Source organism: Tachypleus tridentatus, chromosome 2 (genome assembly GCF_004210375.1).
Source record: "Tachypleus tridentatus isolate NWPU-2018 chromosome 2, ASM421037v1, whole genome shotgun sequence".
Lineage (NCBI taxonomy): Eukaryota > Metazoa > Arthropoda > Merostomata > Xiphosura > Limulidae > Tachypleus > Tachypleus tridentatus.
The window spans coordinates 23,928,451-23,953,824 of NC_134826.1; the positions used below are offsets into that span (position 1 = coordinate 23,928,451).

The 25,374-nt window shown below is 32.3% G+C and overlaps 1 protein-coding gene across 7 annotated transcripts in view; it reads left to right on the plus strand.

The window, feature by feature from the left end:
• LOC143239573 (transmembrane protein 245-like) overlaps positions 1–11,647 on the plus strand; it is a 56,704-nt gene extending 45,057 nt beyond the window's left edge. For 3 of the 7 annotated variants that reach the window (XM_076480774.1, XM_076480782.1, XM_076480789.1), the window contains exons 12-14: positions 3,911–4,085; positions 6,342–6,518; positions 7,767–11,647. In XM_076480774.1, coding sequence (XP_076336889.1) covers positions 3,911–4,085; positions 6,342–6,518; positions 7,767–7,785 — 371 coding nt within the window. In that variant the 3' untranslated portion in view covers positions 7,786–11,647. The remainder of the gene's footprint in view (positions 1–3,910; positions 4,086–6,341; positions 6,519–7,766) is intronic. The other 4 variants (XM_076480810.1, XM_076480799.1, XM_076480817.1 and 1 more) reach the window with 3 other exon arrangements.
• The last annotated feature ends 13,727 nt before the right edge of the window (positions 11,648–25,374 follow it).

The window sequence follows — 25,374 nt, forward strand, 5'->3', positions numbered from 1 at the left end:
CATTAAAGTGATCTGGCTTTCCCTTAATTTCCTTCATGTTTTTTGTTTCATCTGTCCTTTAAGAAACAATTCCTTCTCTCAACCTATGGACATCAAAGGTCAGATTTATTTGTTTACCATTGATGTTTCATGTATCCTTTATTACCCTACCTTTTCCTATTTTCTCCTTTATCCAGTTCATTCCTTTATTTTTCCTGAAGACCTTATCATCTTGAAGAGGGCTATTCGTCATTTTCTCTTATTTTTTTTCTTCTATTTCCCATTTTTACCCTTGACTAGATTAGGATAGGCTTCTGTGTTTGGTCAGAGATCTTTGTTTTTGACATATCTCTTATTACTATTTTCTGGAGCACGCATTTCCAACTCTTTATCACCTTCATGATCTTTGACCTCCTAGCTTTACCAAGTGGGTCTATTTTTTGGTTAGATTGGCCTATTCTTCCCTACTTTCTTCCTTCTGGACTTTGTTACAGTTGTCCTCCCATCAGATCTGACACCTTACTTCTTCCATTTCTTCTTTTCTTTATCATTCAATGAAGGAAATTTTGCAATCCAACATGTGGACCATTTCCAGTAAATTCATCTCCCACTATCTCCATTGTATCACAACTTTTGCTCATAAGGGTTTTGACTACCACCTATAACCATTATTTCAGTCTTTTTGAGACTATAACTGGTTTTTATTCATACTTTCCTTTTTACTATGGTCTGTGTCACGATATAAAAGACTGTACAGTGTAGATATTATTGTTTAATTTATTTTGTGAATGAATCTTGTATGATTGTTCAGTTGTTTTTTTATTATAAGAGAGTTAAAAGCAGATGATTATTGGAAGTTGTGTTTGTAACTCATTGATGTCAAGAATATAGCAGGCAGGCAGATGCTTTAGTATTAAACCTATAAATAAAGTGAGATGTGCAGACAGACAGACAGACACAGATAAATGGAGATGAGAGTAAAGTCACAGCCAAGAAAAAGTTTGGCATGAAGTTTGTCGGACTGTTAAGCCTAACTTTTAATATGTTTGAATAAGTGTAACAGTAGACAAGGAGGAAGAGAATTAGAATTGATTCCATCACAGGAAGGTTCCAAAGAAACTGAATCAGCCTGAGTGAACTCTGACAAAAGGAACAGAGGATATTTTGAAAAAAGGAAACTAAATGGTTACTAGAAGAGTAATATACAACTGCAATAACACTTCCCACATTGCAAATGATTTATACACAGAATACTGGTGTTATAGAAATAGGGAAGGATACTTTGGCTTGTTAGCTGTAGTTCTAAAGTAATTGAATAGGCTTAAGTGGATGTTTGACAAGAAGCAGAGAACCATATAGTGTTTATGATATATCACTATGATTATTATAGTGTAAAGAACTTTTACGTATGTTAAACTAGTTTTAAATATATGTATATATTATTTTGAAAACAAGTAGAGAGCATGCAATTCATTTGTCTTTGAATTTGCCACCTACTGTAGAAAAATCCTAAGCCAAACAGTAACATAGTCTATATTTATACTATCAAAAAGTGTAAGTAAAAATCTTTAATTGATAATTGGCAAATACAACCTTAACACCTGACAGTTTGCTTTTGAAAATAAGGTTTAATGGTCACCCATTACTTTCTCCAATGATGACATTCCTCCAGACTTTCCAACAAATTATATCCTTCCTTTCTTCAAGTGAAGTATGGATGTCCTTACCACTTTCAGACTCCAAGTTTTTGAGATGTTTGACCATGAAGGCATCTTGCTGAATGAGTTCCACACAATAACCATGTAGCTACAGAGTAGGGTAGTGATGTGGGTCTAGTTGACATAATACCCTCAAATTTGCTATAATCCATACAGTTGAGTGGGATGTCAAAGTGCAGTTTAACCCTTTGATTATGAGCCCTCATCCTACCCCCATGTGGATATTGGTATCTTGTGAGCAGGTCTTGGATTTTGAGTGAACCAATCAACATAAGTTATCACACAAGTTTTGGGTTGTCTATCCTCCTAACTCAATTTCTTGTCTGTATTGTGAGTCACAGTGGTAGTACATGGGATTGATCCAATTCCATACTTGGCTATCCCTCATCCTATTTTTATACAAGTATGTTATTGCCATTTTGATGGCATGTGATAGACATCCTTTTGATACCAGAAGCTAAGCTCATGGATCAATGGATTAGAGCTATTTCTTGTATCACACCCAAGAATCAGAGTATTTGTCACTCCCCTGGTTTGTGGGTTTGAGTTGAAAATTGTGTGATCCTTATCCTACTGTAAGGGATTTAATATTTTGTATATATATTACTACCTATGTTCATTTCAATTGAATATATATATAAAAATACTAATCTATTGTGAACGTTCTGCCTGTTTTCTAAATTTGTAGAAGATTTTTGGGCATGAGAAACAATATTGTATGATGTATGTAAAATACTAATGATTGCCAGTATTGTTACCAGTTGAACTTCCTAAGACCTCGCCTTAAAGTATATAAATCAATGCACCAAGACTCAGTAATATAATTTTGTTCAGTCAGTATATTATAAGCTTTGGAAGCTATAAGTGTGATTAATGCTTATTTATCAGAAAACTACAGATGCATGAAGAGGAACATTAACAGATTTCGAATGTTACAAACCATTCAACTACAATGAATTACCTTGGGTGATAGTATTTCTGCAAGGACATTAAATATCTTAGTCAGTATAAAATCAGCTTGTAAATGGTTTGAGGCCAGCCAAGAAAAGACAGCTAGCTAGCTAAAGTGATGTGTAACAATATCAACTTTGAATTAATTTGCTTGTTGTGGACCATATTGTTGTTTGTATATTAAAATATATTCATGTTAAAAAAGAAGATTGTGTGTATCAATCTTGTTGACAAATATCATACGTTTGATACATATTAACAATTAATTAACTTTTAAATTCAAATATAAATTTCCAGTTATTTAAAATCTTAATACCTAGTGTACATAATATAATAAATCAGAGACTTATCCAGGATAAATTATAATACGTAATGTTAACCTTACTCAGATGTTTTCGATGTAATTCACTTACCAAGTATTATGGTCCACCATGCTCTAGCCACTCTACATATCCTTGTTTATGTACTTTTTTCATTGTGGGATTGAGTTACAATATCTTTCTTTGGTTAGGATCATTTTCCTGTAACATTGTCTCCAATTTAGATTTGATCTTCTTTTTCTGCCATTATACCTTACACATTTTCTTCATACCTGAAGAGTATACCTGGTTCAGAAGTAGTGTGGTTCCCCTCTTCTGATTGTTTGTCTGATCTGAATCTCTCATTTTCAGGGGTATATTTTGAATGCTTTGGGGGAGTACTTTTGTTATTTCATCGCACTGGTCCCTTCTTCTCCTCAGTGCGAGGTTCTATCTAATCTTGTGAGATGATGTAAATACTGTTTTGGAAGTTATAATATTATTGTATTGAAAATGTATTTACGAAAGGATCTTACCTCCTCTAACACTTCCCAGCTTTCCTCCCCAAAGTTCTCAAGTGTTGAAATCTTCTGCCAAACTCCAAAGTGATAGTTCATTAGAGGAGTATAGAAGGAGTCAATTGCATCGTGCAAGTATATCATGCTCCTATTTGTGACACTTACTGTTCCAATGGGGGTGAGCATCTTGTTAATTATTTTAGACGTAGTTTGGGAGGTGATTTAACTTCTCTAAATTATTATAATGTGAATCAAAAGTGACAGGTATTTTAATGTAAAATAAAGTAAAACAAATGCTTGAGATTTTAGGCTTGTTGTTCATTAGTAGCTAACAAAGCCAGCAACATGACAAATTTTATTCTTAAATTATTCTTAGACTTATTTGAATGCCTTAATTGGCTTGGAATGATGTTTGTAAGATGAAAACTTTGTGCATATTTTCTAGTTTTAGCTGCCATATTTGGGGCTGTCCCATTTCTTGGTGCCTATTGGGCATGTCTACCTGCAGTTTTGGAGCTGTGGTTGGTGAATGGACAACCATTTCGTGCATGTCTCATGTTTATTGGGCAACTTGCTCCTTCTTCTTTTGTTGACAGTGCAATCTACAGTGAAATTAAAGGGTGTGTATGTTATTGATGTATTTGTAGACAAAACATTGCAAAATTCTATCATAATTATTCCAGCATATACAGTGGAGCGCCATTAAGCCACAGACCAGTAAACCGCGAAATCGCTTAAGCTGCTGTAGCAAGTCTTGTGAGCGAGGATTATTGTGGCTCACCGCTAATTTAAGTAAGTGTAAAAACGCGGCTCACGAATTTAATCCTGGCTTTATAACTTCAAAGGGATATTTAAAAAGGAGTTGCTTTAATTTGGGAAATAAATAAAATATATTACAATAGAAATCGACCGTTAATCTACCTTATACGCTCTCTATGTCAGCTTTATGGAGGCCGCCATTGTTACCAAATCACACCTCTCCATACATTAAAGTTAATCCGAGGTAAATCCGTGAAAAAAGTGATCAATAATTTAAGTATTATTTTTAATTCGATAATCCGATATAATGATTACGCAATGGCCCGGATGAAGCTCCTCGGCAGAGCTGTTGGCGACTTCGGCTTTTCAGTCACAAAGGTTTAAGCCGCAGACCTCTTAAGCCACGGTTAAGCAGGTTGACCCCTCAAATACCTCTGCTTAACAGTGCTCCACTGTAGTTTGTAACTCTCAAATTCTATGGAATATGTATCCACTTTCAAATTAGTTTTTCTATTAATTTCATTTTTTTTTTCTGCACCAGTAGTTCTATGCTATATGTAGATATCCCACAGTTGGTGGCCTACTCAATTTCATATGTTTCTTTAATAATAAACATTCAAAACCATTAAGGTGTTGTTAATTACCTTCAAATTCAAACTTCTTTTACTGTTCTTCAACAAGAAGATTATATGGTTTTCTGTGTATCTCTGACAGCTAATGACATAAGCTTAAAAAATTATTTTGATAAGTTTCTTTAGGAAGTAAAGCTGTCATTTACATGACATTGTCCTCTGGTCCTCATTCTATTGCATCAGAAAATATTAATAGAACCTATATAAAAGTATATATTCTATATATAAAGTATATATTCTATATAAAAAAATTCTATACCACACTAGTAACCTGAGAAAAATATTAATAGAACTTTATATAAAGTATATATTCTATATAAAAAGTATATATTCTATATAAAAAGTATATATTCTATATATAAAGTATATATTCTATATATAAAGTATATATTCTATATAATGACTTGAAAATTACTTTTGAAAAACAATAAACATTTTGAAATTTTTAAGATAAGAGCAGAATTATTCTTCTTAAATGAGCACACATTATTTAAAAACCCCTTTCCTAAAAATAATGAGACAATTAGTTTGTTATTCCAACAGTTTATGAAATGATTTGTGGTTGTGGTATTATAACAGAATTAATCATGTCTGTTTTTATTACTAATTTGGTTAAGAAACCTAAGTGATGATTGTATTACATGATTACAGTATATTTAATGGTGTAGTTTGTATTAAAAGACACAATATTATTACTGTAAAAATGAAACTTAGTGCTTACAGTATTTCAGGGGAAAAGTTTAAATGAACTCTTAACCCTTTTGGCATGGTTGGCGACCACAGTCAACTTGTAGGCTCAGCGTGGCAGGCGACCTTCGTTTATTCCTGTTATGCTTATGTATTGAATTTAACATATATAGTATTGGGTACAATCACTGAATATTTCAGGGAATTTTGTTGAGTTATTGTCGAGATATCATGCTTTTAGTACTGATACCATAATCACTTGAAGTATCAAACATATATATATTCAATGCCGTGCCAAACATTAAAAGTTGTTATTCAGCACCAAAAGGGTTAAACATGAAATCTGTGCATAATTTCTGTCTATTTCCTTATTAATATCTTTTATCAACTGTTTTTGTTTTTTTTTCACACAATATAAAAGTGTGTCATTATTCAAAGATTTGTGTTTCCTTTTAACATTTGTTGTTCCAGTGCTGATACATTATTACAGCCTGCCAAAGAGTTAAGAATTATATTTTCTCAAAACAAAACATGAATACTTTGATAAATATAATTAAAAAATCAGAGGCACCACTTGTTCCAGTTCATAACATTTTCTTTATGGTTGAATTTTGTCACAAAAACCTAAATGTTTTTGTTAAAAACGATAAAAACTGTTCTACCATAGTAACATGTATAATTTTAGACACAGTGTTCCTTCCAGCTAATTTTTACCAATGACTCAGTTATTAGTCATCTAGATAGCATCTTTGGCTTCTCACTTATCATTATTATATGTGTGTTTTTTTGTGATGTTAGGGGTGGTCACCCATATCTCACAGGATTGGCTATAGCTGGTGGAGTGTTTTGTTTAGGGTTTCGAGGCGCTTTGTTTGGACCAATGCTCTTATGTTTACTGATGGTTGCCATCAACATGTACAGTTCAGTAATGCAGGGAACTTCTGGTGCAGAATTAGGTCAAGGTATATTCAAAAGGTAAATAAGTTAATGTAATTTTGTCCTTCTCCTGGCTGTAATGAAATGTGTTATGTAATCATGCATTGTATTTATGATGTAATGAAGTCCTTCTGCATCTTAGATCGGTTTTAGTCATATTTGATAGCAATGTTATAAAAGGTATACACTGCTTGGGGTTATATTCCTTCACAATGGGGCTTATTACATATAAATATATACAACCATAATATATATGAATTTGAGATTTTTTTTGTTTTCTTGATGTAAAGTTAAAAACCTGAGGAAAATATTGTTCATTTCAAGATGCATTATGAGAAGAGATTTTTGTGTTTCATTGCTGTATGAAGGATCATTTTGGAGTCATTATTTATTACATGAATTGTTAATTCATCTTAATAGATTTGTACATCTATATGTAAATTATAAGAAATTGTAATTTAGTTTGAAAGTTTTTTACAAATATGGTTAGCATTTAGTGCCAAGTTCTCATTGTAACTTAGTATTATAAAATTGGCTCTTTGCTCAACATGATACAGTCTTTATCAGAATGTTTGATTTTGGTGTGATCCTTGAAACCTTTTTATGTGGCATTATTATCCATGCATAAATGGCATTCTGTATTCTCAAGACACCTGATATGGGTATTAAAACTTCAGCTCTTTATTAATCTGAAGATGATCTAAGAAGGTCGAAACATTGTTCTGTACTTTAATTAAAATTTTAATACCCACACCAGCCATCTTGAGAATACATTTTTACTTCAGTTAGGTTTCTTATCATCACAAATAAATAGTATTCTGTTAGTAATCTGGGTAAAATGTTATTTTTCTTGTGATTTTATTTTAATTATTTTTCATGTTTTTATAACATAAAGAAATAAGCATTGAACCATATCAAGTTATAAATTAGTAAAATTACATATTTCCATTTCCCACAAGTATTTGTATCAAAAAATGATCTTTCTTGCTCAGTGGTAAGTATCTAGACTTACAAAAAAAAAATCTGAGTTTTGATACCTATGTTGGGCACAGCACAAACAAGGTTGTAAACTGCAGTCAGTAATTTCCTTGCTGGTATTTATTAGGGAAATTTCAGTAGTGTAACATTCTATTTGATTGTTTTCAAGTAAAAAAGACTCATTGTTAAATCATGGTATTACTACATGTTTTGATTCATTATTTGTAGCATAAAGAGAAAAAAAAATGTCATGAATTTATTACATAAACATGTATACTTTCACATGCGATTGAAGTTGTATTATTTTAGCAGAACAAGCAGTCAGTGATGCACTGGTGTTCCTCTGATGGTGAAGAAAAGCAGATTAATACAATTATTTGCTTGAGGTTTCTCAGAGTATATATGTAAGTTGTTAGCATTATTTGTTTGCATACATGTAGTTGACAATACTGGTATCATTTGATTTTAGTTCCACAAACTAATTGCCTCTTTCTAGTTTTAGATAAACTAAGAAACTCCCAGTCAGTTTACTAGACAGATACAACTGTACATTTTTTCACATCCTCTCTTTTTAAGCATAGAAATGATTGTGGATTAATAAGTGGCCATTATTTTAGTTTTTCTGAGGCAACAGCGTAGTCATAAGTTTTTAGGGATGTCATTTTTGACAATTTTCATTTGTGCAGTTATTTTATATGTTAATTATATGTGCATTTATTATGCAAAATTTTCATTGCCCAATAACATGCTTGTTATTTAGTACTGATAATAATTATGTTCATCCATGTTATGATTATTGGTTCTAGTGTAATTCTATGTCACATTTTATATTCCTTGGTACTTTATAACAATGTTGTTACCAAAAATGTATATATTTTGTTAATTTTAATAGTAAACTGTAATGTTTTATATTATTGTGGCAATGCTGTACTAAGGAAATCAGTGTGATTATTATTTTTATTTTTAGTGTATTTTCAAACATTTAAATTTGTATGTTATAAATATATAATTGTCTTTGTATGAATTTAAAGATTTTTTAACTTTAAATAACAAGTAAGTACAGCTACAAGTGTTTCTCAGATTTCAAAATAAATTATATTTTTTATTTTTGATACCTGATTTCTTTTTTTAGATTATAACCATTTGCTTGGTTACCGTTCGGTAATGAAAAGTAAAAATATAAACAATAACTTTGGTAGAATATTAAAAAAATACATTCTGAAGTGAAATACTAATTAATTTCAAGCTATTTCAAAGTAAGATAAAGTTATTTTAGTATTGTTGTTTTTTATATAAAATCATTAATTGTGTGTATTTAGAAGTCATGATTCTTCATGGTTATTATGAATGTTTAAAATTTCTATGGTTAATGAGTACAAAACTGAATAAAACATTATTTTTCCCTTGACAATGAAGTTCAAACAGTCAGAGATATCCCAATGTGTTTGTTGAAATTTATCAATCATTGATTTATTTTTTAACAAATAAAATTCTAAGGTGAAAGTTAAATCCAAAAACACTTTTTGTGTTTAAACTTGTTAACATTTATAGAATTTTTTTAAAATTCATGTTCTAATCTTACAAAAACCAACTTTTATTATGTTGTATAATTTTTAATTATTCAACTTCATTGTCAATACTAATGAAGAAACATTTATAGTTCAGTAATAAAATGTATATATATATAAGGATTGCATTGTTGTTTAACAAGGTTCAACTTTCATCGTTTTTGTGACTTAATATTTTATTCTGAGCATAATAATATTGTAATGTTATCGTGTGATTATTCATAGCTTTATTTAGTTTTGTTTTTGATCACGTTTATAAAATGTTTGGTTTAGCACCCTAGTTACTATTACTTCTTTACATAAGAGACTACTGTATAGAATGATCCATGGATATAATATATACAGATATTAGTTTCACTATAACTTTCACTTCTTATTTTTCTTAACTTGCCTTTTTTTTACTGGACATCTTTTTTTTTCTGTGTAAGAACTGTTTTTTGTTTATTCCATTATTACTGTACAGAAATATTCATTATCAGTTTTACAATATATTGCTTTCATTTACATGACCAACCAGTTCAGAACAGATGAGAATGTTACTTATAAAATAATGATTTATCTTTTGAAAGTTATGAAAAAAGAAATGACAAATATTAGGCTTAAGTGACAAGTCACCAGTTTGGTTATTCAGTGCTACAGAGTAATTTATTAAATTATCTCATTTAATTCATAAAATTGTTACAAATTTGAGTTCCATTATAACTTTCAGTAAATAATATCATTCTTCATAAATCTATCTATGATCTATGACAAGGGTGTAAACTTAGTGATGATCTATGACAAGGGTGTAAGTTTAGTGATGATCTATGGCAGTGGTATAAGTTTGATGATGACCTGTGACAAGGATGTAAATTTGGTAATGATCTATAACAAGGGTGTAAATTTGGTAATGATCTATGACAAGGGTGTAAGTTTAAGGATGACCTATGACAAGGGTGTAAATTTGGTAATGATCTATGACAAGGGTGTAAGTTTAAGGATGACCTATGACAAGGGTGTAAATTTGGTAATGATCTATGACAAGGATGTAAATTTGGTAATGATCTATGACAAGGGTGTAAGTTTAAGGATGACCTATGACAAGGGTGTAAATTTGGTAATGATCTATGACAAGGATGTAAATTTGGTAATGATCTATGACAAGGGTGTAAGTTTAAGGATGACCTATGACAAGGGTGTAAATTTGGTAATGATCTATGACAAGGGTGTAAATTTGGTAATGATCTATGACAAGGGTGTAAGTTTAACGATGACCTATGACAAGGGTGTAAATTTAGTGATCACCTATAACAAGGATGTAAGTTTAGTGATGATCTGTGACAAGGGTGTAAGTTTAATGATAATCTGTGACAAGGGTGTAAGTTTAATGATAATCTATGAAAAGGTGTAAGTTTTAGGCTTTCCGTCCTCTTTCAGTGATCTACAAAAAATTCATGATTGTATATCTATTCACAAATAGAATTAAAATAATCATTGTAGTGAAAGTCTTGATTAATAGCACTGTGAATATTTTTGTAATGAATTATTCTTATTAAAATACCATTTGAACAAAGAACGAAATGGTGTTTGATTTATTTGTTTTTAAACTTAATGTTTATTGTTGCCTTTTTAATTATAGACCAATTTATTTTTGAAATTTTTTGAAAAAAAGTACTTTAAACAGTGTACATCTAGCAAACTAATTTTAATGTACTAGCTGTAATTTTGTAATAACTAAAAACCTGAGTTTTATCTGTACCACACTAATTATTTAGTTTAAATGTCTTTGTATAGATTTACAGTAATATGCTAAAGATTGCTTTTGTTAGTGGTTTGTCTTATTAAATATCAAGTATCAATGCTTTAAAATTATCATGTGTTTTCAAAGTATGATTTTAGATTTATATTGTTTCTTGTTTACTAATGTACTACAGGGTATAAGACTGATAAATTTATCAATATTTTCACACAGTGTCAGTTGTTTAAGTTGTGGTTGACAAAGTTCTGTAGGTGGTGCTCTAGTTAAACATTACCTCATTTGATTTCATATTGAAACATTATTTGCAGGCTAATTATAAGGAAATTTCTCATATGTTCAACATTGTTTTTGACTTGTGTCATGTGTTAGTAGTATTAATATAAAATCAATTTATTAATTTTTTCCATTATTGAAGACTAAGGAAGAGAAATTAAAAAATAGTAACCTTAGAATGCTTCCAATAGTAAGACTATATACTATGTAAAGTTATAAAATAATAACATCTTTGTTATGTTTGCAACATGTCAAGAAATATAAATGACAGATTTTAAATTTTCACATTCAAATTTTAATTTTTGTCAACTCACTATGTATTTCCTCCTCTTAGGGAAATGTTTCACATATATTTTAGAGCATATGATTATACAAATTCCATTTCAGTTCTGTTGTTATACAAGAACTTTTATTGTTTCTCCAAATTTAAAGTTTTTCTATTAATGGTGTATCATCTGACTGTGAAAGCTAGTACAATACGTAAGTGTTTATTCTTCAAAATATTGAAATTTTGCTTTTAAGTATATTTGTTCATAAAGTCATGTTTTCAAATGGTCTGTAATCATACTTGTTTTGATATCTTGTGTAAGAAATAAAAATATTAACTTTTATATACAGTTCCATTTGTTTATTTAAAGCATTTTCTGACAGTATTTTTTTTGTTGCACTCTTATGAAAATTAAAATATTACTTATATATGAGTCATCTGATTACAAATAATGCCTGTTTTATTAATTATTTATAATGATATGTTAATTGTTAATGTATTTTTAAAACAAACAAACATGTAGATCCATTATATATACATATCTGATGGATTTTGCATATTGTGTAAATATATTTAATAAAAATACACTTTAGATTATCTACATTACCTTTATTTATTATAGATGTTCTAACACGTGATAATTACAAAATTCATCAGTAAAGGCACTGCATGTTGTTTATGAAAAATGAAAATATTGCACAGCATGTTCTAATGATGTTTTAATTCAATTAAGATCATTCTAGAACATAGGTCAGTTTAAAGAATTAAAAAAATAAGTATTTAATTAAAAGCTAACCATCTTTTTAATAGAACTATAATATTGTTAAACTTTTTAGAATAATAAGCCATTAGTATTGTATTAATATCATATATAATAGTTTTGATACTACTCCAAAGTAAAGCCTGGAAGGCCTGTTGCTTTTTTGTTTGGCCTGATTGCTAGTAACATTTATGACAAGGACACACCGTATATGTAAATAACAATGCAAATTTAATAATTGTATTTGATTTTCTTTGTTGAATAAATTAACTTTAATAAAAGCATCATAGAATCAATACATTTAAAGTAACCTTAGTTTTATAACAATATGGTAAAAAGAAAACTATAATTGTGTTACCATTGAATCAGGAAATGAATGTTAACTATACAGGTCACATCAGCTTACCAGGGCAAAAACTGTCTTAATTGTATATGTAACTTCATCTTAAATGGACAAGAACAATCTAATCTGTTTCGGTCACTTCATTTAACAAATACAAAACCATCTTAACAGTATATGCCACTTCAGCTAAGAAGGTTGTAATCTATAATAATAGTTTTGGTCATTTCAGCTTGCAAGGGCAAAAAATTCTTAACTGTATCAAAACCAGTTTACAAGGGCAAAAATATTTTTTCTGTATAAGTCAGGTTAGCTTACAGGGGCATGAGCTATCTTAACTGTATTTGTCACTTCAGTTTACAAATACAAAAACTATCTTAACCATGTAGGTCACTCTGTCTCGGTCATACCAAACATGCTCGCCCTTTCAGCTGTGGGGACATTATAATGTGGCAGTCGATTACATTATTCATTGGTAAAAAGAGTAGCCCAAGTGTTGGCGGTGGGTGGTGATGACTAGCTGCCTTCCCTCTAGCCTTACATTGCTAAATTAGGGGCGGCTAGTGGAGATAGCCCACATGTAGCTTTGTGCGAAATTCAAAACAAACAAACCCACTTCGTCTCACGTGGACAAAACTATCTTAATTATGCAAGTCTCAGCAGTTTACAGGTGTGAAAATTATCTTAACTGTATGGGTCACTTCATCTTACAAAGACAAAAACTATCTTGACTGTATAAATCACAGCTTACAGGGAGCAAGCTATCTTAACTCTATTGGTCACTCCAAGCTTCTTAATAATTCCGGTATTTCCTATAATCTCCTGTATGTTGGCCCAGATTCATTTGTAAATTAGCTCAAATTCCTATATTTTTGCTTCTTTATCCTGATTATTTCTAGAAAGGTTTTTAATAAAACTACAATATCTGTGCTGCGAAGAACATTAGAAAATTTATACGAATCGCGCGAGTGTAAGCATCTCAGATGTAAACAAGCATATCAGTGGTTTTTATTCATTATGTAGAAAATAGGACAGATGGAACGGGTGAACACACAGTGTCAAGTAACATACAGAACACAACGTGTGTGAACTTGTTTGTGTGTAAGGCTATTTGTCAGTCTTCTTTGAGCCAGATATGTAAATTAAACGCTCTATAAAGATTATTATACTGACTCGGACTAAAGCACAAAGATAGATATTTTATCCACAAATGTACGATACCTAATTTTCAAGAAATAAATGATCTTGTGTTCTAAAAGATGGTTGATTCGACAATCTAATTGACAAAATATCTGAAATCACGAAGTACAATATTAACTCATTTAGCTTTCACTGGGACACTGGAGAGCTTTACCCAAACATTAGAAGCTTCTGCTATTTTTCTTGGTAAACGGTCGTACAGCCAAACCAATCTGCTACATGATACACTGTGTATTATCTTAACAGGATTGTTAGTTTAGCAATGTTCCATCTTTATTATCTCTGACGGTTGTGCTTGAAACCACAATATATTTCAAGCTGGTCTCTTACTTCACATAAAAAACAAACTTCAAGACAATTCACGAAGAAATATTTGAGATATTGAGTTTCTTTCTTCGTTCGAAAAATTTGTGTGGAAGAAAAACGCTTATGGATTTGTGACTATCTAATGAATAAATATTTGCTGTAAAATACTTACCAATGTTTTAAATGTAAATACCACTTTTGCTGCCAAATTAGGTACATTTCATGTTGCACACTCAATGTTTCTTGGCTGCATGTTTTTTGTTATCACAATAGGTGCTTTTCATTACAGATACGATCTAGACGTTACAGGCTTGGAAAAGAATAGTCATCTTCGTCGTTGTCGTTGTAACAGTCACAGAAGGTTGATCGATATGTGGTAGTGATGTTGCTTTAGTTTCCGAGAGGTTGACCAGGGTGGTGACTTGATCAGTGATAGAAACATTTATTCTTCTTTGGGTAATTTGGTTGGTAAAGGGCAAAGTGGGGCGTGTTGGAAATTGTGTTTGTGGCTTGAAGTATTTACGAAAATTTGATGACGACAGACGGTAAAGATTGTCTTGATAAACGCATTGCAAATGTATGACCAGAATTGACCTTTACCTGTATTCTGCGACGTGTTGATATCATTTGTGTCATATTTATTTCCCGTGTATATTTTGTTATTTGGAACGGGTCTTTCGTTTTCTGTCTACTGAAAGGTAATAAAGTGTTAAAGCTGAATTATGTGCTTTAAAATAACGAACCTTTATTATCGTTTTTAACAGTTTCCACTTTCAATAAAGAAAAGACTCCTGAGACATATTGAATTTATTTCAATATTAGATTATGTTGTTGACAACATTGACCCTCACTATACTTCTCTAAAGAACTCGAAGAAAACACACACATCGACTTCATCAAACACAGAACAGATGCCACAAAAGAATAAAGATGATGTTTCCCCAACCGTAAATAGAAAATAAAAAGACGGCTAGCATAGATAGCCCTCGAGTAGCTTTGTGCGAAATTCAAAACAAACTAACAATTGAGTACCAGTACTATAACAAAGCAGAAAGAGAAACAAACTAACCAAGCTTGAGTACCAGTACTATAACAAAGCAGAAAGAGAAACAAACTAACCAAGCTTGAGTACCAATACTATAACAAAGCAGAAAGAGAAACAAACTAACCAAGCTTGAGTACCAATACTATAACAAAGCAGAAAGAGAAACAAACTAACCAAGCTTGAGTACTAGTACTATAAAAAAGCAGAAAGAGAAACAAACTAACCAAGCTTGAGTACCAGTACTATAACAAAGTAGAAAGAGAAACAAACTAACCAAGCTTGAGTACCAGTACTATAACACTAACCAAGCTTGAGTACCAATACTATAACAAAGCAGAAAGAGAAACAAACTAACCAAGCTTGAGTACCAGTACTATAACAAAGCAGAAAGAGAAACAAACTAACCAAGCTTGAGTACCAGTACTATAACAAAGCAGAAAGAGAAACAAACTAACCAAGCTTGAGTACCAATACTATAACAAAGCCAAAGCTTGAGTATAGTACTATAAAAAAGCAGAAAGAGAAACAAACTAACCAAGCTTGAGTACCAGTACTATAACAAAGCAGAAAGAGAAACAAACTAACCAAGCTTGAGTACTATAACAAAGCAGAAAGAGAAACAAACTAACCAAAGTACTACTATAACAAAGCAGAAAGAGAAACAAACTAACCAAGCTTGAGTACCAGTACTATAACAAAGCAGAAAGAGAAACAAACTAACCAAGCTTGAGTACCAGTACTATAACAAAGCAGAAAGAGAAACAAACTAACCAAGCTTGAGTACCAATACTATAACAAAGCAGAAAGAGAAACAAACTAACCAAGCTTGAGTACCAGTACTATAACAAAGCAGAAAGAGAAACAAACTAACCAAGCTTGAGTACCAGTACTATAACAAAGCAGAAAGAGAAACAAACAAGTACTATAACAAAGCAAGAAACAAACTAACCAAGCTTGAGTACCAGTACTATAACAAAGCAGAAAGAGAAACAAACTAACCAAGCTTGAGTAAAGTACTATAACAAAGTAGAAAGAGAAACAAACTAACCAAGCTTGAGTACCAGTACTATAACAAAGCAGAAAGAGAAACAAACTAACCAAGCTTGAGTACCAATACTATAACAAAGCAGTACTATAACAAAGCATAAAGAGCAGAAAGAAACTAACCAAGCTTGAGTACCAGTACTATAACAAAGCAGAAAGAGAAACAAACTAACCAAGCTTGAGTACCAGTACTATAACAAAGCAGAAAGAGAAACAAACTAACCAAGCTTGAGTACCAGTACTATAACAAAGCAGAAAGAGAAACAAACTAACCCAGTACCAGTACTATAACAAAGCAGAAAGAGAAACAAACTAACCAAGCTTAACAAAGCAGAAAGAGTACCAGTACTATAACAAAGCAGAAAGAGAAACAAACTAACCAAGCTTGAGTACCAGTACTATAACAAAGCAGAAAGAGAAACAAACTAACCAAGCTTGAGTACCAGTACTATAACAAAGCAGAAAGAGAAACAAACTTACAGCTACATCACATAAAACCACAAACGTTCTTCTCGAACACGTATCACTTTACAAAGAGAAAAACAAAATAACCGATCACCCACACTAACTGAGGTTTGAAGGTTATATTATGTTTTATCTAACTGTCATATTTATATTTACAGCCATGGCACAGGGCACATTGATTATTCGTCGTATTTTCTGACATTTAAATAATTATAATACCAATTGGCAACTTAACCCTGAAATTTAATCAACACTTAATAGAAATGTATGTAGAGTGCGTTCGAACTGAATGATACGGTAAGATGTTTTGGTCCATTCACAACATCAACTGATAACAACAAACAACAGGAAGTAGAAAACCTTTCAACAATAAGATATCCGTGCTTTCTCCGACCTTCTCTACGGTTTTCCAACAAGACAAACATGTTAGGTATAATCTTCACTGTCAAAATGTAATAATCTATCGAAGTCAAGCAGATTCATGCGTGAAGTTGAAAGAGAACAAATCGTCCTGAAAAATCCCCTGTTGAGAAGAACCCACAGCTACCATATAGTCCTTTATTGTTTCAAAGAAACGTCCTGCTACATTGATTGTTTTTATAGCTTGTAGCGATGTACTAACCTTGTATTGCTTAGTACTGAACATACATTTTTCTCTTCCAACATATAGTATATTGCACTATCAATAAAATTATTCTTACGTTATAAGTTGTTGCTTACTTCGTTATTGTATTGAAATAATGTTTCCTGACACACACAAAATATAAACAATTACAAAAACAAAATAAATGAATAGAACAACGGAATAACAAAGACAATTATTGAAAATTAGATGACAATCATGGTGTCAGGATATTACACAATAATATTTTTTAACCATTAACCCATATAAACACCAGTGAGGCCGAGCATCGTCAGGTGGTTAGGACATTCGACTCGCAATTTACGAGTCGCGGGTTTAAATAACTGTTTAACCAAACACGGGCACTCTCACAACCATGGTGACATTATAAGTTGAAGGTCAATTGCACTATTCATTAGTAAAAAGAGTAGCCCAAGAATTTGTCAGGAGGAAGTGATGACTAGATGCCTTCCCTCTTGTCTCCTAAATTATGAAGAGCTAGTGACGATAGATCACGCGTGGCTTTGCGAGAACTTCAAAATGAAACTAACAGAAAACCTGTTATTCTATTTTTTTAATTTTATCAGATTAACAAAGTGCTCTTGTTTTTTACCCTAAAATATTTGTAGAATCTTCGTTTCTAGCAACATTTTTAATGTTCTCTCTTTTTGGCTTTTCACATAAATTGTTATAAACATTTATAGCTTTACTGGGCTGTAATTCAACAGGAAAACAGCATATTGTACATTTAGTAATAACCTGCAAATTTTCCTGTGTAATATTAGGCTGTTAGAAATATAATGGTGGATTTTTATATCAAAATTTTAGTCATTTGTAGGGATAAGAAATCTGTCTCTTTTACGGCTTCATGTATACCATTGAAAAACTAAAGCTTTCTTCTATTGATTAGTTCTTTCATTCTTTTCCGAAACTTTATTTCCAGTATTGTAGACCCTTACAATTAATGATGGAAAAATTGCGCATCATTTATTCCCACGAATTCAAACTTCTCCATAATACATCGGAAACACCTCACACTATCGACCAAGCATGGAGCGATGAAACCACCTCCGAACATACAATACACTGTTCGCTCAACAAATTATCTCATGATGATGCTATTCATGCTATTCAAAACGACCAAATGAGAGCATTACTGGAAAGAAACCCGCACCCAACTTTTCAAGAAATGGCACAATAATTTTGTGCTGGCATTTCCACAATTTCTGACCACCTCGAGCAGATTGGAAAAGAGAAAAAGTTCGACAAATGGGTTCCACACGAACTCAGTGAAAAGCGGAAAAATCACCATTTCGAACTGGGCTCTATGCTGATAGAAAGCCAAAACCCAAAGCCAAAGTTGCACCAACAGAAGATTATGGTCACTTTATGTTGGTCTAAGGCCGGTATCATCCATTAAAGCTTGCTCAACCAGGACCATAGTATCAATGCGGAGGTTTACCATCAAGAATTGTAGGAAATGCCTAGAAAGTTGCCAGAAAAAAAATGGCAGCATTAGTCAGTCCAAGACGGCCAATCTTGCTTCATGACAATGCTCGAACACATATTGCTCAAGTGACGCTGCAGAAGCTTAACGAATTGGGCTACAAAACATTGCCTCATCCTTCTTACTTCTTAGACGTGTCACCCAACGACTACCACTATTTTAAGCATTAGGATAATTTTTATACAAGAAAATATTCACCAAGAGAATATCAGCGGAGAATTTCTGAATTCTAGGATTTCAGAGTTTTATCGTCATGGTATAAATAATCTTGTTTCTGGTTGGCAAAAGTGTGTAGATTCTTTAGGTTCTTGTTTTGATTAATAAAGTTGCTTTTGAATTTCTTTTATTTCTTATTAAATATAAAATTTAAAATCTGTCATAATTTTTCGAACAACCAAATACTGTGTGACATATCGATTTCTGTGGTAAACCTTCCATCTATAGTTGGTAGGCTAGATGTTTATTTTATCATCATTAGATTGTTTATAAATACGTAATATTTGAACAAAAGATGAAAGAAAGAGATGTTGAAAGAATTAAAAGTTTGTGTTGAAATAAAAAAGTTATTTTTCTTGTTCTGTTTTTAGCACAAAGATACACATTGGTTTATCTGCTTTCTGTTTAATCGCAGAAATTGAAACCCGTCTTTTTTAGTTATATTTCGAAATCTTATTGCTGACAGTATAAAAAATCGCTATCCGTTTAATTTCTACATTTCAAAATTTCATAAAACTCGCTATTACCAATAAAATTGTAGAATTATTGAACTTTGCTAAATGTTTGTTTGTTTGTTTGTTTTGGAATTTCGCACAAAGCTACTCGAGGGCTATCTGTGCTAGCCTTCCCTTCTTTAGCAGTGTAAGACTAGAGGGAAGGCAGCTAGTCATCACCACCCACCGCCAACTCTTGGGCTACTCTTTTACCAATGAATAGTGGGATTGACCGTAACATTATACGCCCCCACAGCTGGGAGGGCGAGCATGTTTAACGCGACGCAGGCGCGAACCCGCGACCCTCGGATTACGAGTCGCACGCCTTACGCGCTTGGCCATGCCAGGCCTTGCTAAATGTACTTGATGGCTGTCTGCGCGAGTCCTCCCTAATTTAGAAGTTATAAACTAGAAGTAGTGCAACTAGTCAACACAATCCATCGTCAACTCATGGAATACTCTAGTTCAGCCTTTTCCAACTAGTCACTGGTTTAGTTTTATAATTTTTCATGAGGCCCGGCCTTCTCAAATACCTAATTAGATAACCCGATAAGGCATGGCTAAGTCCTAACATGATGCTAGAATAGTTCTAGGAATACATCATCGATTAATTATATAATATACACTGTTTTATAGTACTACTGTGTAAAAGAAAATAAAAGAAATTATACTTCATTGTTATTTAATCTTACATTAACTGTATGTTTATGAATGCTCTCACGGCCCGGCATGGCCAAGCGTGTTAAGGCGTGCGAGTCGTAATCTGAGGGTCGCGGGTTCGTATCTCCGTCGCGCCAAACATGCTCGCTCCTTCAGCCGTGGGGGCATTACAATGTGACGGCCAATCCCCCTATTCGTTGGTAAGAGTAGCCAAAGAGTTGGCGGTGGGTGGTGATGGCTAGCTGCCTTCCCTCTAGTCTTACACTGCTAAATTAGGGACAGATATCCCCCGAGTAGCTTTGTGCGAGATTAAGAAAACAAACAATTAATGCTCTTTTAAGAAGTAATTTACCTCACGAGAAAAATGATGCTGTTTTTCATTACACGGCAACTTCAAATCAGGAGGGAAAGAAGTCAGTTTGATCTTCAAATCTGGCTCGGCATCTAATCTATTCCTGTAATTACTTTTTTAAAAAGAAAACCAACGTTGAGAAGCCTGGTTCACATTTATAAGTCGTGACAGAGGGCGTAAGAAAGCTCACTACTTTTTCTGATAAATTTGGATACTGAGCACGATAGCTCAGCTGAAAAATTAATTAAAGAAACTTGACTAAAACGGTCTTTCAGTGCAGTGTCACGGGACAGTTCGATACTAGAACCAATTTCTGATTTACTGAGTTGTAATTCTTCCTCATTTTCCGTGTCAACGGTAAAAAGGGTTCTTATTCCAAGTACAAACTTTCATTTTTCCTTCATCTTGTGCTCCCCGCTAGTACAGCGGTAACTCCATGGATTTACAATCAGCGATTCAATTCTCTTCGATGGGCTCAGCAGATAGCCCGATGTGGCTTTGCTATAAGAAAACCATACACACCTTCCTGTTGTAATAGCTTAGCTGAAATACTGAAAAATCTGAGATATATTAAATAATAAATTTAAATTTTTAGGTATTTGAAAACATTAATTTTATTAGAATATATTTATGTGAACTGCTTTAATCATATTTTTCTTTAATGTACAACAAGGGCTTGGAGAAGGTTTTAAAATGGTGGTTAGTAGTGAACGTGTTAACAGCAATAAAAAAAAAAATACAACGGGACAGATATTTAGTTTTTCAAGGAAAGATACATTTTCCTAAACTGGGGTGCTCAATGATATTAATATCTCTTTTCGCCATGTTTGCGGAAACGAAAATTTTGCCAGGGATTTGTAGTTATAAAAGTAATTTCAAAGATTTCTGGTGAGACTAATGACTTACCAAGAAACAGGAATTCTTTTTTACTGCTTTTAATTTTATGTTTCCGTTGATGCTATGATTGGATTGGTTGATCAATTGTTGAGAAAAACTTGTGAGAGTGTAGGACTTTTAATTGGAACAATTAGTTATAAATATTTCAAGTGGAGCTTACTAATGCGAAAGGGAAAGTATTCTATCTAGACTCCACCTATTCATTGGATCATTAACTAATAGCATTATAACATAGTCATACATTAATGTCTTCGTTGATGTAAATCTAATAGCACTGAAGAAAAATTTTGTTTGCCTCGCTGTCTAAGGAAATGTATACAAAACTGAAAGATAATATTATTTATTTCCTGAAAAACTTTAAAATGAGTGTTTTAAAATCTTATATGATGTACTTACATTATACTTTACTCTTAGTATTTTGAAGAGAATAAATAACAAGTTCATTTTAAAATAATGTTAAAATTATAAGTTTTTCATACGTTATAATTGTTATAGGAAACTTAAAAGCTTCAAGGAAGAAATTAGTTGTCTTCCTTCGTACCATATTTGAAGTGGATGGAGTTGTGGATCAGAGGCGCCCTCTATTTATTAATTTACATGTTTTAAGTGCTGAAGTTCTTCGAATTGCGTGGATGAAGACATTTTTAAAAGTACTTATAATTAAATGTGAATGATATAAGGTACTTCTTATGATTCAGTGCACTATCCCAACTAGTTTTAAAATTGCGCTGCAATGCCTTTAATACCTACCATGAATACAGGCTAGATGTCATAGACAACATTCACGCATTGTTATACGAGTCCTACTTTCTTTACTATAATACATTTTAATATTTCAAAGTCTATTGTTTATTATAGTTTTATATATTTTACTGAGTAAAACAAACAATATACGGTAATATTGCTGAATAATGTTTTTCTTTAAGTATTGAAATTAATATAGTTATTATATTAGGAATGTATATATGTGTATAAAAATTAAAATTTTTGTCCAATATTTTTATTAAAGGTTTAAATGAAAGCATAGTTTATTGAAATGCCTTTCTTTCTCAATGGCCAGTAAACCTAAGGGCTTATAACGCTGAAGCACAAGTGGTTGATCATAACTCTAAGCGCAGTACAAGTGAAGAACTTCGCCATTAAAAGAAATTCAAAAGTTAAAATTATAAACTGTCTTTACATGAAACTAGCTTGAAAGGGTTTTGTATAAGCAATAAGGTAATTTAAGGTACAGAGTTTCAAAAAATATAAAATATTCATTTATTATTTTCTGTATGTAAATGAAAGTTGAACAAGGGAACGATTTTTAACCTATCACGGGCTGTTGTTAAGACGCTCGACGAACTTTCTGTGGATCTCGGGTTCGAACTTGGCGTCAAACATGCTCATATTTTTGGTCATGAGGTTATTATAATCTGAAGTACAATTTCACTTTTTAATTAGAATGGCTGAGTGGCTCAAGTGTTGGTTGTGGGTGGTGTTGACTATCTGCTTTCCCTCTAATCTATCATTTCTATTTTAAGGACGACTAGCAACTAATAACACTGGTTTACAAAAAAAAAATTTTTGTCTGAGGCAAGAATGTGAATAGGTGTTTTTTACTAATTTGGGTGTGCTGAATTCAAATTTATAAACAGTTTTGCTCTATCACCTCTAGTTTTCTGGCTTTTAAATAGTCTCATTTTAGTATATACAGAGTATATACGTGCTTATTTCAACAGTTGCAGCAGCTTATTACAGATAAAACAGGATAAATAAAGAACATTGACGGAATAAATATACTTGGATGACACAATGTACACAATTCATAGTACCGCAGACAGTTAGAAGTGTGTTTTCTTAGATGATCTGGTGTATTTTGCCTCCGGGATGTCACGCAAGAGCATCCAGCAGAAGTCTCCCATCATGCTGGGGTTCCACTTGCCTTGGTAGTTGCTCTCCATCTTCGTAATGTCTTGGTGGAATCTTTCTCCGTGCTCATCACTCACTGCTCCAAGGTTTGGAGGGAAGAAGTTGAGGTGGGAATGGAGAAAATGAATTTTGAGTGACATTCGGCATCCCATATCCTCATAAGTCTTTAGCAACTTCTCAATACAGGCTTGGTAATTTGGTACGTGTGTGTTACCAAGGAAGCCACTACAGACTGACTTAAATGCTTCCCATGCTCTCAGTTCCTTTAAGGTAAGAAGCTCCTCAAAATCAGTATCCTTCAGCACTTCTCGGATTTGAGGTCCGACAAAGATGCCCTCTTTGAGCTTAGCAGCACTGAGACCTGGGAACACAGTAGACAAGTGTTGGAAGGCAGCACCATTTTTGTCCATGGCCTTCACGAAATTCTTCATCAAACCAAGCTTGATGTGAAGAGGAGGAAGAAGCACCTTCTTCATGTCAACCAGAGGATTCTCTTTGACGCTGTGTTCGCCAGGAACGAAAGTGCTTCTAGACCCCTAGTCTTTCTGCTTGTAATGCTGGGATACAGCTCGACTATCCCAGAGACAGAGAAAGCAACAGTACTTTGTAAAATTAAATCATATGTAAGGCAATAATAATTATGTGCGTCGTTGGAAATTGTAATACAAATATATACCCAAAAGATTGTGTAACACAATTGTCGAGGGACACCAACCTCCTGCGCTGACTGCCACTGCACTACTGGCTGTTGATGGAGACGTGTTGGCTACGCTTAACTGCCAAAATCCGTCTTGATATATAGCTATATATATATATATATATAATGTAATGCTATCACTTACATTTATTGCATAATAACTAAAAGAGAAGACATAAGTCACACAATATTAGAAATTAACCCTGAATGCATATACGCCTTTATGTACAGTATGTGTACAAAATGTACAGTATGAATATCTAAAAAACTAGAGGTGATGAATAAAAACGGATTTCAAATCTGAATTCAGCACCCCCAAATTAGGTTAAAACAGCTGTTTTTGTGCTTGCCTCAATTTCTTTGTAAACCAGTGTAATTATTGAGTAGTTTTGTACAGAATTTAACGAAATGAACAATATCTAGGACATGAAAAAATACGGAAAATACGTGTAAAATTGTGATGTATTTTTATATAGTTTAACCTCACAAAAGGATTTGTTTTAATATTATTTTCATTACGTAACATAAATAATCTCAGAAATATATGTTAATTTAATAAAATATCAAAAACATTGTAGTTATAAAATAGTAAAAGAAACGGATGTTTAATTTAAAAATATGTATTTATTTGTTTTCAAAAGTGACTAGTCAGCAGCATTGAACGTATCATTGTCTGAAAATATTCAAGAATCGTGCTGGTATTCAGTTATGTAATACAACTCATTTCAATTTGCATCTCTAACGAGTCACTCAAGGTTCTGTTATTTTTTATCCCTTAATTAACATTATGTTATAAATAAATCGCAAAATAAATATTAAATGATTATTCCATCGCTATGTCCAAATTTGGTTACAAATTATTATAATTATTCTAAGAAAAGAAAACAATGTAATACATGACACAATTAAACTTAAGTCAACAGACTTATAAGACTAAAATCCGGGTTTCGATATCTGTTGTGGATACAACACAGATTGTCCATTGTGTAACTTTACGCTTAACTACAAGCACACACACACACACAAAAAACAGTTAAATGGAATTTACAGTAAATCACAAATTCTTATGAATTTATGATACAAGTAAACATTGTATTATCCATAATCCAAATCTAAATACATTAGGAATAAATCAGATTAAGAAAATTCCTAGATTTTGAAAATTAATATTGTTCACGTATCATTTCTTTATCTTTCAAATGCACTATAGCTCAATAAATGAAATGTTTTCATAAGTTGAAGTTATTACACAGATAAAAGAGAACGTGTTTTCTTTATAAAATTTACTTAAATAAATATGAAGCAAAAGACAAAACGTTTTAATTGTTCGATTAACTACAAACATGAATTCTCACTTTTTATTGCAGGTTTACCGTTATTGCTGAATATGTCTTGTTTTAGGTGTTTTTACGTTTATTATCTGCTTCGAAAGAAAAACGTCTGAAATTACTCACTGATGCTGAACGGTTTGTAATGTTTGAACTCTATAAACGTTCGCGGTCACATTCTGTAGTTTTCCCATTTAACAGACGTTATTCGCAGGTATAGCTTCCT